This window comes from Stegodyphus dumicola, chromosome 10, assembly GCF_044657685.1.
Source record: "Stegodyphus dumicola isolate Sdum_Otavi_A_Nest chromosome 10, ASM4465768v1".
Taxonomy (NCBI): domain Eukaryota; kingdom Metazoa; phylum Arthropoda; class Arachnida; order Araneae; family Eresidae; genus Stegodyphus; species Stegodyphus dumicola.
Genome location: NC_140777.1, coordinates 45834877 through 45852171, shown reverse-complemented (window position 1 = coordinate 45852171; position 17295 = coordinate 45834877). Strand labels below are relative to the sequence as shown.

Below are 17295 nucleotides of genomic sequence, written 5' to 3'. Positions count from 1 at the left end.
GAATGCATTGTTCCCAGCGGTTTAAGGGAAGACTTGACAAATACGGAACTTCACAGAAGCAGAACTTTCCTCTGACTGGTAGAACGAACGCATAACAGAGCTTCCAGCACAATTATTTGCCAGCGTCGTTCAATATTTGTGAGAACATGCACAAAAACAGATCACTTAACGTAACATTTCCCCAAAGCCTGGAAGAGAAACTTGCGACTTAAACCAGTTCCGGCAAGAAGTCATTTCTGAGAAAATATTCCGATTGCGTTCCGCGTCCACAGGTTTGATAAGGCCATAAAGAGTCGGGTCCAATTGCGTGAAGACGAACTAACGAAGCTAGTAAAAAATCATTCCTAGGATGTGGACTCGAACCTAGAAGAAAGGAGGGAGAAAAATACCTCATAGGTTTTTTTAAGCAGAATCTGTGAAAAATGAGCAATGCCCTCGCCGGGACTCGAACCTGGAGCTCTCTAATAAGCGCCGAGTGTGCTATCATTATACCACGAAGGCATGCTGGAAGGAGGGTTAGATTAGATTATTCAATTACGGCAAAGCACACGAGGGCTATCTACCTAAAGGGAAGGATGCCTTCGTGGAGAACTTTCCAAGGGAACCTGGCTCGTATACACGTTACACATGGGGAAAACCACGAAAACGCCCATGCAGCCAGCCCGTTCGCGGGATTCGAACCTCGGACTGAACTACCAGTGTTCAGCGTCTTTACCGCTCGGCCGCTGGAAGGAGGGAGAAAATACCTTATAATAGATCGCTCATTGTGCAAATAAAATATGATTCTAACCAGAAAGTTGGTAACAGCCACGAGAGTGGCAGAAAACACAATGGCAATTAGCATAAGAGTTATTTTAGTATTCGAAATATACATCGTTGTTTCAAATCTAAGAGCATCATTAACACCATAAATGTTCTTTAAGGCTAATTCTCATACTAAATAGTTAAAATTACATAAACTAGATATTCAGTATTAATAATTTATGAAATTAGATATTTAATATTATTAATTTAATAAACTCTGAATAAGAAAATTTAAGCTGTCTCTAACACATGAATCATCTTATTCCATACAGTACGCATGTAGTATGTAAAAACACACAATAATTTCAAACAAAATTCCATCTTTAGAAAAGTTCAGATAATTGTGATGCCTTTATTGGCATTTTCTGATTATTCGCACACCCTGCAAAGAGTTCCTAACTCATTGCCCACTTTATTTCAAATTTCAAATTTTAACATAGCCACCATAACATTTACAACATTTAATATTTGACTCAGAATGGAGGAAAAGATATAACATATAATTAATAATTATCATACATTTTCACCCTATCACAAAGAATAAAATCAGACTTCACAGTTTCATATGCAATAAATAATTCAAAATAATTATTCCTAAACCGCACATTAAAGGTATATCAAAAGTACTTCTTGCCACTCTCATGGCTGATGCCGAAGCATGAAAATAGTCTGCGATCCCGCCAAAGTTGCGTTAGTTTCAGGCCTCTTTATTTAATAAAATATCAGTATTCGACCCTCGTGGCTTTAGAGCTTCGTAAAAAGCGTTTTACCTATTTTTGCTTTTTTATTAGGCCTCCGATTTTACCGGAAAATCTATTTAGAACAATACGAGTACAAACTTCACCCAATTTGTTTCAATCTATTATTGTTTTTGTTTGCTGACCATACCCTGTCCTATAATACAAACTTTTTTTTAATTGTAGATTTTCATAACTTGAAAGATAATCCACTGCTTGCTTTTCGGTATAACGCAGATCCCAAATTTTAATATTTTTTCCCCCAAAATACAAGAACAAAGTATGGAAATTACATCTAATTTATATTCTTTTCCATAGTAAACAAAAGGTGGCTCATCGAGAATCATTTGGAGTTACATCAAAAGAAAGCACAGATGTTATGAGTGTTCTGTTATGTTCCGCTTACTCATAACTGGCGTTAAATTGCACTGCTTGGCGATATTTTCACCGTCAATGGGAAAATATGTATGTACCGAAAGAGTGAACATTTTTCTAAAATCATTTATTTTGTCTTAACTATAAGAATTAAATTATCTTAAGAAATTAAAGAATATCAGAATGCGTTCAGAATAGTTATACTGTTTAGTATTAAATTGAATTTTTAGCACTAATAAGACTAAACGAGCTTCTAGCAAATAAGATGATAAAATGAGTTCCTAATAATTACCTAGTAGGTTACATAGTTAGCAGCTAGTAGGTCAGTGGTCTCAAATTACATGCGGGTCAAATGCACGATCAGACAACAGCTGACGGGCCAGTTTTTTAAAATAAAATACACACTTTTTAATAACAAAACAATAAATATTTTTGGTACTATTCAATTTTTGTAAAAAATCACCAAACTATTATTGTTGATGCCAGTGCTGCTAAAAATAATCGCGGCAAAACTAATGCAAGAAAGGAAGTATAATAGTAAATAACTATCTAAGATTGATGTTTTAATTTAGATGAAAGATTAATTTCATATAATACTTTTTTGTTATTATAATTTATCTAAAAAGGCTAAACATGACTGAATGGAAGCATAAGAGTAAATAACTATTATAATTTATATAAAAATTGCTAAACTTAACTGAATGGATGCCTGCATCGCTACCGAGTTATCGCTAAAGCATAGTTTCATCTCGTTGGTTGTTCAAACATAATTTTCTATAATGAATTGAAATTCATTATAGAAATTCTCGGTATTCTTTGAAAAAATTTTCGGTAAAGTGCAGAATCACCCACTTATTTGTTTGTCGCTTTTTACAAGCGTAAAAACAACTGGATTTTTGTCAATTTTCTTTTAAAGTGAAAATAGGTCGATGTGTACATAGATAAAGTCAAGGTTGTGTGCAGTGCCATTTTTGTGCAAATCTGAGAATTTTTTTTTTTTTTTTTTTTAAAGTGAAAATAGGTCGATGTGTACATGGATACCGAGTATGTGCATTTCTTAAAAACGCGTCATGCAGTGGGTGATTCTGCACTTTACTCAAAATTCTATTGCAGACTTTTCGTTATGGGTAATTCTCAAATTTTTAAATCCATAGGATATCAAAAAAAGGATTTAAAATGAAAAAAAGAATTTAAAAATTAAACTAGTATTTCAATGGCGTTTTAAGAAACATAGAACTATATAAACTTAACGCAATCTGAAATCAGCGCGTACGCTAGATTTGACGTGTTGTTAAATGGGCGCGTTTGCGCATACATTTTCGCTGCAATTTTTTTTTTCGGTCCTCAAAACGGAATAGTACTTTTTTTAATAAATTTTTAATTTCACTTGCTAAATATTATTAAAAATATATAATAATAATATCGCAAAGGAAAAAATTCAAATTTATATTTATTTTCTATTTGAAATCTAAAGTTTGGCACCTTAAAAAACTTTTGTTCATTACCCTTTGTGATTCAAATCTATTGACAGCCAACTATTAAATTTTCAGACTGACATTTATATCAAGTTATTCTAATGTGTTTTACAGTCAAAAGTCGTTAATCCGGACTCGTCGGGAATTCGGCGATTCCGGATTATCGATTTTTCCGGATTATAGATCATCAGTTTAAATCTGGTAAGATGGCATGCAGAAATTATAAAATTAAAAATATGAAACCGTAATTTATGAAATAAAGAACAATTGTGATCTAAAGGGTATCAAAATTTACAAAAAAAAGCTTAATATTTATTTGTTTATTTTATTAAACATTTCTTTCAATGTAAGTTGTTTAAGTTGCTTCGTTTTATGTTATAATACTTTCTTTTAATTCTTTAAACAGACATAATTTCTTGTTCAGTTACAAAGTTCCGCTGTTTAAGTCCTATAACTGCTGTGTCGAGAATACCGACTAATTTGTCAACCGAAATTTTTTCGTTTCAATAACCTCTGTGTCACTTTCTTCACTATCGGAAGCGAATTATAATGACGAGGAATTTGATTTAAATCATATCAAAGACGGAGTACATCGAGATGAAATACTACATTTAATAAGGAATTATAAGCCAAATAAAATAAAAACATCTGCCCTGAAGATAAGGATAGTGCTGACAGATCAACTTCCAATTCATTGCGCGCCGCGGCGTTCCCCCCCCCCTCCTCAGACCAACGTGAAATTGATAAACAGATTTTGGAATGTTTAGAGAAACGAAGGATATGCCTTCATCCATTTTCTAAAGCAATTCCGCTTTTTGTTTAATGGACTTCGAAACATACTTTCGCTTTGTAGATCCTTTACATATTAGTAAATATATATCGGAAATTCTATTTGACATAATCGAAAGTTCAAGCTTACTTTTATAAAATTGCTCTAACAGTTTGCAAAAAATAATAAGCCGGATCCAATTCGAAGATTAAGGAACAACGCAATCTGCAACATTAACTGAATTAGATAATTTTAGCTTAGCTTATACCGTCCGTTATACATTAAACGCGCATGTGTAAACGTATTATGTGCATGCGCACACGCATATTCGCAGCCGTAAATGGACCCATGTGCAGAAAGTTTGTAGCTTTGAGGTCCGGATTATAGATCATTCCGCATTATGGGTGTCCGAATTAACGACTTTTGACTGTATTAATTATTAAGTTTAAACCAAACATTTAAAAAAAAAAAAAGAAAAAAAAGAAAGAGAGAAGAAAATTTTTTATACGGAACAATATTTCAGTATAAATAATGGCTTGGTTTGGTTCAGTAGATTTGGAAAGCACACTAGGGGTATCTGCTGAAGAGAAGGGATGCCTTTGTGAAGGACTTTCTAACGGAAATTGCCTCGTATACACGTTACACAAGGAGAAAAACCACGAAAACGCCCTTGCAACCTGCCCGTTCGCCTGGAATCGGACCCAAGGTGGAACTACCAGTGTTCAGCGATTTTACCGGTGATGGATCAGAATAAATGACAACTTAAGACTATTTATTAAATTTTTCTTTAGTGCATAAATAAAAAATACATGTGTTTCACTTAAAGTTAACAGCCTTGGAATTCGACTGTGTAAAAGTGTTGTTCACGTATATATACATTTCCTAACAAAGCGATTGTTCTTGGTCCAAAAATACATAACTGAGCTTATTTACTTTTTGACAAGTACGAATAAAAGTTAAAACATCTGTATCTTCAAATCTTTTAACAAGATTTATATCACATTGTAAATTACTTAGCTTCATTTACAGATTTTCTGGTTCGTTTTTAATGGTAATGAAAAGAATGCTCTTAACTTAATCTTTGCAACGCCATATTTGCGATAAATAGATAATTGAAATGCGTTTTCGGGCTGCATGAGCCCCGTTTGAGACCACTGGCTTACATCAAACGAAAATTTTCAAAACGAAGTAGATAAAAATGCAAGCAACAAACTTATTATGCACACGCATACGTAAATATTTTTCAAGCAATACTGTTAGTAAATCAAAAAGACGTGCAAGATATAAAAGAACTACTTGCAAAACATAAATCATGAAAATTATATTAGTCAGTTGAGTCCTTTCTTGGAGATATGATAGTCATACATGTATTCTAGTGAAAATCCTGGCGACTCCTTGGATATGTCTTGGTGTTGCAAAAAAGTTATAGGCTTGCACCATTTCATGACAAGACGCTAATTGGTTCGTTAATAGAATCTCAAGAGATATCCAAGGAGACTAGGCTTTCACTCCAGAAGTCACATGCCCAAGCACAAAAGTCATGCTTGTGAAATACTTGCACTCTACCTGACGGTTGAGCAAATTTTTTGGAGCTGAGTTGACCAGCACTAGACCTCTGGAGCCACATATCCTAGAAGGATCAAATCGCTGGACGTAAGGCAGGAACTCTATCACTGACTTAGATACGGAAGGTGACAAAAACTGTGGAATCAGCTTGGTTTCTGATGAGTTTAGTCCGAATCTGAAGATTCCGATGACTCCCAAAGAGAATGCGCTGACTGTGAAGCAGATGAAGATTCGCTTGAGGAGCTGCATCGGCAACTTCGGCATGAACCTTTCCTATAAAGAAATCATAATTTTTTTTTAAAATCATCGCCATCGGAAGACATCAAGAAAGATATCAAGAATTATGAAGACATCAAGAATCATAGGAAGACAAAATTCATCGCAATCGGTCTAACACATGAACAGTTTACCCATTCAGAAGTTTAGAAATATGAATAAATTAAAAGTGGAAAACAGAACAAACATTTTTTTTAAATAAAAATCATACCTACTGCGGCCTGTTCAAGAAACTAAATTTTTACAGTTGACTAGAATTAAAACTCAATTTAGAAAGAATTTCAATTTTAGAAGTTTTGTTTATAGCCACCTTTCTTTGTGAGCATAAAGTACAGGGGGGGGGACAAATAAAAGTGGCTCGGAGAATAGTTACTCTGTTTTCTCGACCATTTGATTTGCTCTACTCTATGTCATAAGTATTAAAATTAAAAACAGATTACAATTTAAACAAAATAAAAAAACGAATAATATTTGAAATGATTCTGATTTTAACGTTGCACCAGATTAAAATTATTTTTTTATGTTGTAGTTGAGCTCGCAGTTAAACCAATCTGCTCTTGAACTTATTTCTGCTAACACAACTTTTTAAAAAAATTTTTAATTTTATTACTAAACATTGCTTGCTTCGCCCTTAAGCCAAATAAAATTCACCAGTAAAATTATAAAATTTTTAAAAGCAGCATATGCTTAGAATTCCTGATACAGTGTTATGTTTTGCCATTATATTTTTTTCAGTCTTTTCGTGCTTCGTCATAACAATGTTTAGTTTTGTTTTAGTAACATGACTCCTATAACTCTGTCTTTATTATTGAAATTTTGTCCTTTTAACTTTATTTAACCACTTGCACTACGACTAAACTTTACGGTTGCGGTGCCGTGCGCTACAACATAACAAGCGGTAAAGTGTCTCATTTACGCCGCTCCGCGTTTGCGAGTGCAATCCAGAGCTGTAACTCGAGAAATAAACTATCTCGTTGTTAGGCGACGTGTGCACCACGTTATGTTCATTTTTGCGATAAATGCCTATCGACGAGCTGTTCACGTCACTCGCGGTTTGAGACAAAAGCATCTCGACGTGCATGGCACGTTTTTTTAGCGCAAGTGGTTAATATCACTTAGCATTTATGCCATATAAAATTCAAGTCTGAGCATGTTCTAAAAATGGTTGAATTGGTCTTTAGGTTTAGTTTCAACGATTACCTCGTATAGTTCGCTCTGCATGTGCATAGTCGAAGGCGTCACTTGGGTTGATCACTACGATTTCTTTTGCTTCGTACGTATTTCCGTGCGTATTTTCTTTTTATCCTTTTAAAAATTGATTTAGAAAATTTTAGAACTGTAAAATGAATAAAGAACAGCTGCATGAATGCTGTTTTAGCATTAAACAAAAGATTTCAGCAAGGCGAATCAACAATAAAGCTCGCTGAAGAATATGGAATTGGCGCACAAACTATTCGTTACATTTTCAAATGTCGCAAGAACAGAGCAGGGAGTGATACTAAAAATGCAAATGCAGAAGATACTGACGACTAGTCTCGAAATATGACTTCTGTTGAACTCTACTGGACATCGTCGACCAAAGGAGATTCGAATACAGTGAGAAAAATAGCACTTCGAAAAATACGCAGCAAAATTCGAGAAGTATTTAAACGTTCTAAAAAAAAACGAAGTGAAATTACGGATTTGTTTATGAATCCAATGTACATGAAAATTGATAATTTGGATTATCCATGACATGCTTATCTGGCATTATCCAAAATAATCGACAGTACAATGTATACTTTGCTAGAGAAAATTGCATAGCGTGTGTTATTCTGTAACAGGAAAGATTCCAAACTTCATTAAACAAACCTGTAAACCTTTTTATACTCACTGCGCATTTTCGTTTTTAGAACTGTGCTGGAATTTCTTTTCATTTCAGTTTCTGAAAACTTTAAACTATATATTATTCAGGTATAAAAAAAAAAAAAAAAAAAAAAAAAAGACGGGTTGGTTTGATTTATGTAATTACGGCAAAGCCTCGAGGGCTGTCTGCCTAAGGGATGAGATGCCTTCGTGGAGGACTTTCTAAGGGAAACTGGCTCGTATACACGTTACTCATGGGGAAAATCACGAAAACGTCCATGCAGCTAGCCCGTTCGCGGGATTCCAACCTCGGACCGAATTACCAGTGTTCAGTGCGCCAAATGTGAGGTAGTATAATCTAATTCGATGAAATCAAAACAAATTACTACTAAATAAAATAGGAAGGCGGACAAACGTACCAAATCCAGAGGAGTCACATAAAAGCTCGACGCTGGAGGGGGCTTAAAAATGGGGTAAATGCTCTTAAAATTTAAATAAACAAATTCTGTATGTGTCTGCATTATGCTGAAAAGTAGTTAACTGAGAAGCGGGAAGAAACAAACTGTCTGGTGTCAGAAAATGGTCTGAAGTGACAAGCATATTAATAAGAATGGATGCAAACGGATAGATTTTTCTTCATGATTAACGGAAATGCAGACGACCAACAACCTTGGACTTGCTCAAGCTACTGCAACAATTAAATAAAAAATGTTCTTCCTTGTGCAAGCAGAATATTAAATAAATAAATAAATAAATATCTGATGCAGCAGGCAACTTCCCGCTAACTCCATGTTTAATAACAAAGAGTTCTAACTTCGTTTTCACAATGAACTAATTCGTGTTTCATTTGGCATTATTTCAAGATTGCATTTAATGTTTAATAAATGTATGTTGGATTCAATCACATACATGTGTTAAAACGAAATCTGAGAAGTTTTGGTTTATCTAATAATATATTTTTTTCACGAAAATCTGGTTCAAACTTCAAGTACCATTTCCAGTATTAAGCCAAAATGCAATATACTCTTTCTACCGATGTAAAAATCTTGAATACTAAAATACGGGCTTCATATAAAGTATTACTTTCGGTTGTTCAATTTTACCCAAAATCTAATAAATTCTTTCTGTAAACCTATTTTCGAAGCACTTTTTGCACTCCGATTGAGGTAACTGCGAACCATGCTTTCTGAATGCCTCAACCGCTTCTTCCGTTGTCGCAAATCACTGACCACGTAATTTATTTTTGATGTGTGGGAATAAAAAAAAAGTCATTGCGTGCCAAATCAGGGCTACACGGCAGACGACCCAACAATGCGATGTTTTGCCCTGCCAAAAATTCTTTTGTTTCAGCCGATGTGCAAGTGCGCATTGTCAAGATGAAAACTCGCCTCTTCTGCATTTTCGAATTTCTCCGAGAACTTCTGTCATACAAACGGCCGTGTACCATTCGGAATTGATCGTCCTGCGTTGCTCTAACGCGCCACTCTTGCCAGGTGACCACATTCCATTCATTCATGCCTTCTCCGGGTTCGAACCGGGGCCTTCTGCACGGCAGTCAGCGCCGCTAACCACTATACCGGTTGGGCGGCTTGATGTGCTTCTTCCGCGAACAACTTTTGTTGGATTTGGCTCGTCTTGAAAGACCCATACAGTCCAATCTGTTTCGAGCTCATATGCATAGATCCATGATTCGTCATCTGTGCAGATGTTCTACACAGCTTTTGATGTATTTTTAACGTATTTTTCTAACATTTTCTTGAAACAATCGACTCAAGACTTCTTTTGAGCATTTATCAGATTATGCGGGATCCAAAGCGAACAAATTTTTTTAACGGCCAAATGTTCGTGTAATATCTTATTGATGCTTGTCATACTAATGCCCAAAGATGCCTCCACGGTATATCACATGACGATCTTGCTTTATCAGTTCATGCAAAACATCATATTTTCTGGCACAACAAACCAATTTTGGACGACCTCCACGAAATTCGTCCTGGCGAAAGTCGACCACGAGTGAATTTCTTATACCAGATTTTTAAAGTGCTCTAGGGTGGTGCTTTATCGCTGTACAAAGAATTAAGTTCATCGAAGCACTCGTCTTGATAATCCACGTTGAAAGTTAAGAAAAATAATCGCATGAAAATGTTCATAAGTTAATTCCATTTTTTGCCCCAGATTATTTTTTTAGCTTATTGGAAACAACACAATTTACGCTAAAATGGCAAAACGTTCTAAAGAAGTTATGGTTAAGAACATCAAACTTTCGACTGGAATCATCTGCGGTCGTGTAGGAAACATTTACTGTTGCCAAGGGCAGGAATATAAATAGCCACCTTCGTATTAAAAAAAAAAAAAAAAAAAAAAAAAACTACTTTTATTCAAGTTTCTGTGTTTATACACATTTTCCGTACTTTTCTTGTTTAGTTTTAAAACACGTTAAAAACAATCTAAATTTAAATAACTGCGTGTGTATTTTTCGAGTTTGAGAATAGAGGGGGGAATGACCATCTCGCACTGGTGAAAAGGGTGCATGGAGCGAAAACTAAGTAAGTTCAAACTAAGTATTGTTCAATGAGAAGTTTAAATTGTACCATCTATATCGTTCTGCCCACCAGCGGCCGAGCGGTACAAGTCGCTGAACACTGGTAGTTCGGTCCGAGGTTCGAAACCCGCGAACGGGCTGGCTGCATGGGTGCTTTCGTGGTTTTCCCCATGTGTAAACGTGTATGCTAGCCAGTTTCCCTTAGAAAGTCCTCCACGAAGGCATCCCTTCCCTTAGGCAGATAGCCCTCAAAGCTTTGCCGTAATTACATAACCTAACCTAACCTGTATCGTTCTTTCTTTATTATAATAACGTAACAGATATAATCTTTATACTTAAAAAGCTTTTCATACAGACGTAACGATCTCGTGCCGAAATTTTTTTTCGCGCTTGATAGTTGGTGCATATATCTTTCTAGAAAACATTGTTCGAATATGTTGTTTTACAACAGAGAAGATGAAAAATTCTTTTATTTACATTAAGAACAAATATTGCATTTGTGATAACAAAAATTCGCCGCTGAAGATAGCAAAGATCTACGATAAAATTAAATTTAGAAATATCAACATCGTTGCATATGTTTGCCGCATATCTAAATAGCTGAACTTTCACACACTGAAAGATAATGAAGTGAAACTTTTAGTTTGAAAATGATACAACTTTCGGTTTTACTGAAACCGATACTACAGCATGAATTCAGCGATAAATTGCAATACTTTTTTCCCTATTTTCCTGCAAAAATATCTCTACAACAGCAATAGTAAACAAAGAACAGAAACTGCAACTTTGGGTGCAAAAAATTATCAGAACAAAATACAGTAAAATGTTATCAGAATATTTCAAGCAATCGATTACTTTTCGCAGATCCACTGCATAATTTAAAGCAAAGTATTTTTATTGGTTCAAAAAGCAGCAAAACGTAATGAAACGAACAGCTCTCCAAAACAGCCGCCCATACAATACAGCGATCAGGGAAACCGACTGCGATATCAAAGGGAGTAAGTTCGAATCGCGGAGAAAGTATGGATGTAGATTGTCTGTCTCCTCATAGGAGGTAACGGTGGCCGCCTATTACGTGCTTCCATAATAAAATGAGCCCCCTCTTCTGGCCTATAGTAGTGGAGAAAGCCGAAATGGTTAGTGCCCGCTATTTAAAAAAAAAAAAAAACTGAAAGCTTTCAGATTTTATATTATGTCCAAAAGGAGTGTTTTTTTAACGTTTTGTGTGTTACCTTTAAATATTATGTTCTTCGCACTTAAACAATAAAATTCAATTCAACAGCAATATTGCAAATACTTAAAAAGAGCATATCTTTAGAATTTCTGATACACATTCACGCGCTGGAGGTATTGTTTTTCTCCCCGTACAGTGTTCCCACTGTTTGCTTTGAAAAATGGTTGAGTTTGTGAATCAAAAATTCGTTAAAGCACAACAGATAAAACAAATTCCAAAGTTGGGATTCCAGGTGCCCGCCCATATTCAAATGGAGGACTACATTATTCAAAATTTGATGCCTGTAGGTATTATGCAAGTTGAGAGGCGAATCCTTCTTATGACAGGTGTTTTTTTTTTTTTTTTTTTTTTTTTTTTTAACTAAAATCATTATCTAAACCAGGGGTTCTCAACCGGTGGTACACGTGCCACCTGTGGTACGTAAGAGAAAAATAGGTGGTACGCAAAGAAGCAAAGTATTTTTAACTATTAAATTCAAAAATTAAAACCCCAACATCTTGGTTGAGTTTTTTTCTCTAACACTCGTAAATTTATGCGACCTGAGCTTTGTTCAAGAGTGGTGGTGGTGATAGTAGTACTTTGTAGTGGTGGTACTAAAGGTTTCAATTTTTGCTTAGATGCTACGCGTTAGTCAAAAGGTTGAGAACCGCTGCTCTAAACCAGAGATTCTTAAACTGTCGGTCGGGACCTGCAGCAGTGGGTCGCCAAAAATTTTAGAAGTTTTGATATTTCTTTAATTTATTATAATAATTTTACAATTAACAAATATTTTTACACAGTGTATCTGAAAATATATAAAAATAAGACAATACAGACAAAGGGGAAGAAAAAAACGTTTCGACGCATTCTTTTTATAACATAAACGTTCATTTTCAAGCTGCTAGGTTTGTTTTGGTTTGGTTTATTTAATTACGGCAAAGCACACTAGGGCTATCTGCCTAAGGAGAGGGATGCCTTCGTGGAGGACTTTTTAAGGGAAACTGGCTCGTATACACGTTACACATGGGGGAAAACCACGAAAACGCCCATGCTTGTTTTCTGAAAAATTTCGATTGATTCTACACAGTAGTTTTTGGTTGGTGTCCTTTGAAATATGGAAACTGAAAATCAGCATTTTCGGCATATTTTACTTTCAAAATGTTCAAAATGCTGTTCAAGCAAGAAAAAAATTATCCGATGTGTATGGAGAAGATGTATCGACAGAACGCCAGTGCCCAAACTGGTTTGCAAAATTTCGATCCGCCAATTTTGATCTTGAAGATGCACCACGTTCTGTGAGGCCAGTTGGAGCTGACGAAGCCGGAATAAAGGCATTAATTGATGCAAAGCGGCGAATAACAACTCCTGAGATTAATCCTGAAAATTAAATTTATCGAATTTGACCGTTCATGGTCATTTGAAATGCCTAGGTTTAATCTCAAAGCTCGACATATGGGTTCCTAATGTTCTTAAGCTCTCAATCAGCCCAGAACGTGCATCTTCAATATCAAAATTGAAGAACCAAAATTTTGCAAGCCAGTTTTGGCACTGGCATTCTCTCAATGCATCTTCTCCATACATATCGGATAATTTTTTTTCTTGTTTGACCACCATTTTTACCTTTCCGATAGTAAAAAGTAAAACATGCAGAAAATGCTGCTTTTCACTTTCCATATTTGAAAGGGCACCAACCAAAAACTACTGCGTAGAATTAATTGAACTTTTTCTCAAAACAAGTCTTGCTATATCAGCTGTCAAAATATATAATGATTATGCAGCTTAAGTGTGATGTTTGCTGTGAAAAAATATAACTAAACCCTCTGTTGGGAAAAAAAGAATTTACTTTCAGAGCAACCCAATAAAACTTGAAAGCTTTCAGATTTTATATTACGTTCTACGGGGCCTTTTTTAAAGTTCTGTCCGTTAGCTTTATTAAATATCACGTTCTTCGCACTTGAACCACGTAAAGTTCAATTCAACAGCAGTATCGCAAAATATTTTAAAACAGCATATCTTTAGAATTTGCGATACACAGTCTCGAGAGATGGAGATATATTTTCCCCTACAGTGTTGCTATTACTCGCTTTAAAATTGTTGAGTCTACGAATCAAAAATTCATTAAAGTTGTACAAAATATGAAATAGATAATAGAACAAATTCGAAATTTCGGCATTCATGTGCCCATGTTCGGGTGGAGGATAACGTTATTCAAAATTTGGTACCGTCACTTTTTCACAGTGAGAGAAACATACATACATTCATACAGATTCTTCATTATTTAATTTCTTTAAATATAACACAGGGCGATAATATTTAGTAGAAAAGTTATTCGTCGTTTAAAGTGAAACGACACAATATGCCGTTTTGAGACTAATAGCCCTTCTGAGCTAACACTCCTTTAGGCTAAAAAAAAGCTGTGTATTGATTCATGTACAGTATATGCATAATACATGTGTTTTCGTTGATGCGATACTGTATTATATTCCATATTCTTGTGGACTTCCAATCAAAAATGAATAAAATTTATTGATGTGATTAACTGCCTACAGTTCTTCCTCGAACATTTTCTGTGAATGCTCATATCCCAGCGTGATCTTAGCAAAAATCATTTTCCAAGATTAGAATGTTAATCAGTGACATTTAAAAATCTCGTACATCTATAGTTACCCTACAAGCAGAATTCTGAAACTGACTCAGGAAGAACATGCATTTATAATTACATCCAAGATCGTGTCCTGATTGTGAAAAAGGTCAAAGTTTTTTTTAATGAAATGTTAACGAAAGCAGAAATTATTAATTTGTAAAAGAATTTTTTGGTGCTATCGCAACCTTAGTAGAAATCGGCAAATTTTCAGCATGTGTCAAAATCTGGCAACCATGAGCATAAACATTCTCAGACGTCCAAAAGATCAAACTACTAATCAAACATATACTAATCATCTCAAATATTTCACATATTCCAGAGAATAATTACTACAATTAAGAATTTAAAAAAAATCACATAATTTATTACTTAGATATTGTATCTTTATAAAAACAAGACTGGCATTTCATAATATGAAGAAAAATTTTTACCCTTATTAAAACTCACTTCCACCCAAAATAAAACTTGAAATTATAATTCTTCTAAATTAGTATGCCCTCATTTAAGACAATGTCGGATACAAAGCTTTAACCCCCGGGGGGGGGGGGAACACTCCTCATGTTAAGCTTTTTTAGAATTGTTTAGAACTTCGGTCCAGTTTTCCATAAACGCGATGAGAAATAAAATAGAATTCTATAAAATTTCAGACATCAGTTTTATGTATTCTTTAAAAAATTATGTATATATTCTTTTAAAACGTATATAGTTTCTAAATGTTCTATGTTCTTATATAATGTGTACACATAGCTATTGATGTCGAAATATGAAAAAGAATTTCCGAAAGGTTTTCGCCACTTCAGCGACGCCAAAAGAACTCCAAATCGATAGAAATTCACTTTATAATGCACGATTAAGTTTCTGAATTATTTGTAATATTATTTAGATGTAAAGTATATTAATGTTTACGCCTTTACTTATCCAAGTACTCTTCTTAAGACGATAAAAATAAAACTAACAGTGTGTTAATTAATAATAGAATTAACTATGGTGAGGATAAACTTAGCAATGTACCATATACTGCTGTAAAATAATAATAAATGCAAAAATTAATTATCTTTTAAATTTTCATAAAAAATTCTACAAGTACTACTGTAGATTAAGACCATTCAGATCAAATAAAATTTTAAAAGAAAAATTAAGCCGAAAATTATTAAACAAGGGGAATGAAATTTACACAATTTAAGAAATTAAGCTGAAAATCACTAAACAGAGGAAATTTTACCCAATTTAAATTTCACGAATTCAATAAATTTCATTTACTACACTAGAAAACATTTTTATTAATAAAGGTTTCTAAACTAAAAACCCTTTTCTTTTGCATTTTATATTAGTATTTGCTTCAAAATAAAAAAAGAACTGAATTTATACTTACGTCAATGAATTCATAATTAACCAGTCCTTGAAAGCAACAACTTCTGCTAATGGACAATGAATTATTTTCTTCACCAGTAAATAATTATGATGGCCACAGTTCTTCATATTGGAGAAAACCGATTGCCGTTGGACGAGTTCATCGAATTTTGGGCAACCATAATGACCTAAATCGATATGTGGTATTTTAAGTTCCTTGAAAATAACTTTTTCAAAATCACCGCCTTTAAAAGCGACGATATCAAATCCCGGTCGCTTACATCTGTCATAAATTGACTGAATTATAGCAAATCTATCTGCGTAATCATAAACTTCTTCTTCAGAAGACGGAAATACAGACATTCCAGTTATACGACGTGTTTGGTAATTTACGGTTTGAAGAACATCTTTGCTACTTAATTCTTGTTTGAAACAGCGAAGATCAAACCTGTAAGATGACGGCTGGAAATTTCCCGCTTCTGGATTAAATCGTACATACCCGATTTCTCGGATCAGAAATTCAGTTCTAAACTGTGTTCTATCATTAGTAAATTTGCACGAAAATCCGTCCATGTCCATAATACAACAAATTTTGTGCAGACACATTTTGCCTTTACTTGTTCCATCGATATCCATATCCTAGCTGATTGGTATTCGGCCCTAAAAAGGGCCTTTACCAATACATATTTATCATACCCTGATAAGGGCTCCAAATAAAAGCATATCCATCTAAAGATGGTTTTCTTGAGATTATGGCATAAGTGGCGCCATCCTTTGGCGGTTGTGGGAAAAATTTTTGCAATGGCATAAGTGAAAGGCATAAAGTTGAAAAACAAATGATGAAATGGCATAAAGTTGGCATATTATTTGAATTGGCATAATTAGAGACTATGGCATAAATGAAGACTTGATTGTAAAGCAATAATGGCAGTTTGAATTTTATGGCATAAAGATGCGATGCGGCGTGCGTGCTTCTCTCTTGGAAGTTCGTGGCTGAATGATGTGATGGGCGGTCGGATCCTTTTATAAGAGTAGTAGCATTCGTTGCGATTGGTCAATTTTGCACTTTGGAAACGGTAATTAATCTCAACAGTAGAGTTCATAGTTCATTGGTAAATAGGTAAATCTTGATTAAATACGAGTTAAATAATTGAAATAAAATAAAATATATACAAAATGTAAATCTACCAGTTTCCATCGTGAAAAATGTTTCGCGGTCTTTTGTGTTTTTGAATAAGAGTGTTATCATAGTTGTTGAGTTGTTGGATATTTTCATTAGGATGACTATTGCAGCGGGAGAAGAAGTTATGGCTGTGTTTGAGAATTTCGCTGTCTAAAGGCTTGATATTTAGGTCTCTATGGATTGCCGAGTTGCGTACATACCATGGTGCGTCTATTAAGATTCTAAGTAATTTGTTTTGCATTCTTTGCAATGATTGACGATTATTTCTAGAAGTGGCTGCCCAGGCCGGTGCTGCGTAAAGAAGAATAGGGCGGATAGCTTGTAAATAAATGATACGTTTTGTATTTAGATTTAATGTAGAATTCCTTCCTATTAATGCGTATATGGCCATGAATGCCTGATAGGCTTTGTTCCGAATATTGATGATATGGTTGCGGAAAGTTAGTCGATAATCGATGTAAACTCCTAGGTACTTGATTATATTAGTTCTTGGGATATTCTGTCCTTCAATTTGTA

At 34.5% G+C, this 17295-nt stretch overlaps 1 protein-coding gene across 3 annotated transcripts in view; it reads right to left on the bottom strand.

The window, feature by feature from the left end:
* LOC118195819 (beta-1,3-galactosyltransferase 5-like) overlaps positions 1–17295 on the bottom strand; it is a 96059-nt gene that overhangs the window by 39729 nt on the left and 39035 nt on the right. For 2 of the 3 annotated variants that reach the window (XM_085824918.1, XM_085824919.1), the window contains exon 2: positions 5727–5999. In XM_085824918.1, coding sequence (XP_085681044.1) covers positions 5727–5990 — 264 coding nt within the window. In that variant the 5' untranslated portion in view covers positions 5991–5999. Of the gene's footprint in view, positions 1–5726; positions 6000–15618; positions 15757–17295 lie in introns of those variants that run through there. The other variant, XM_035367155.2, reaches the window with a different exon arrangement.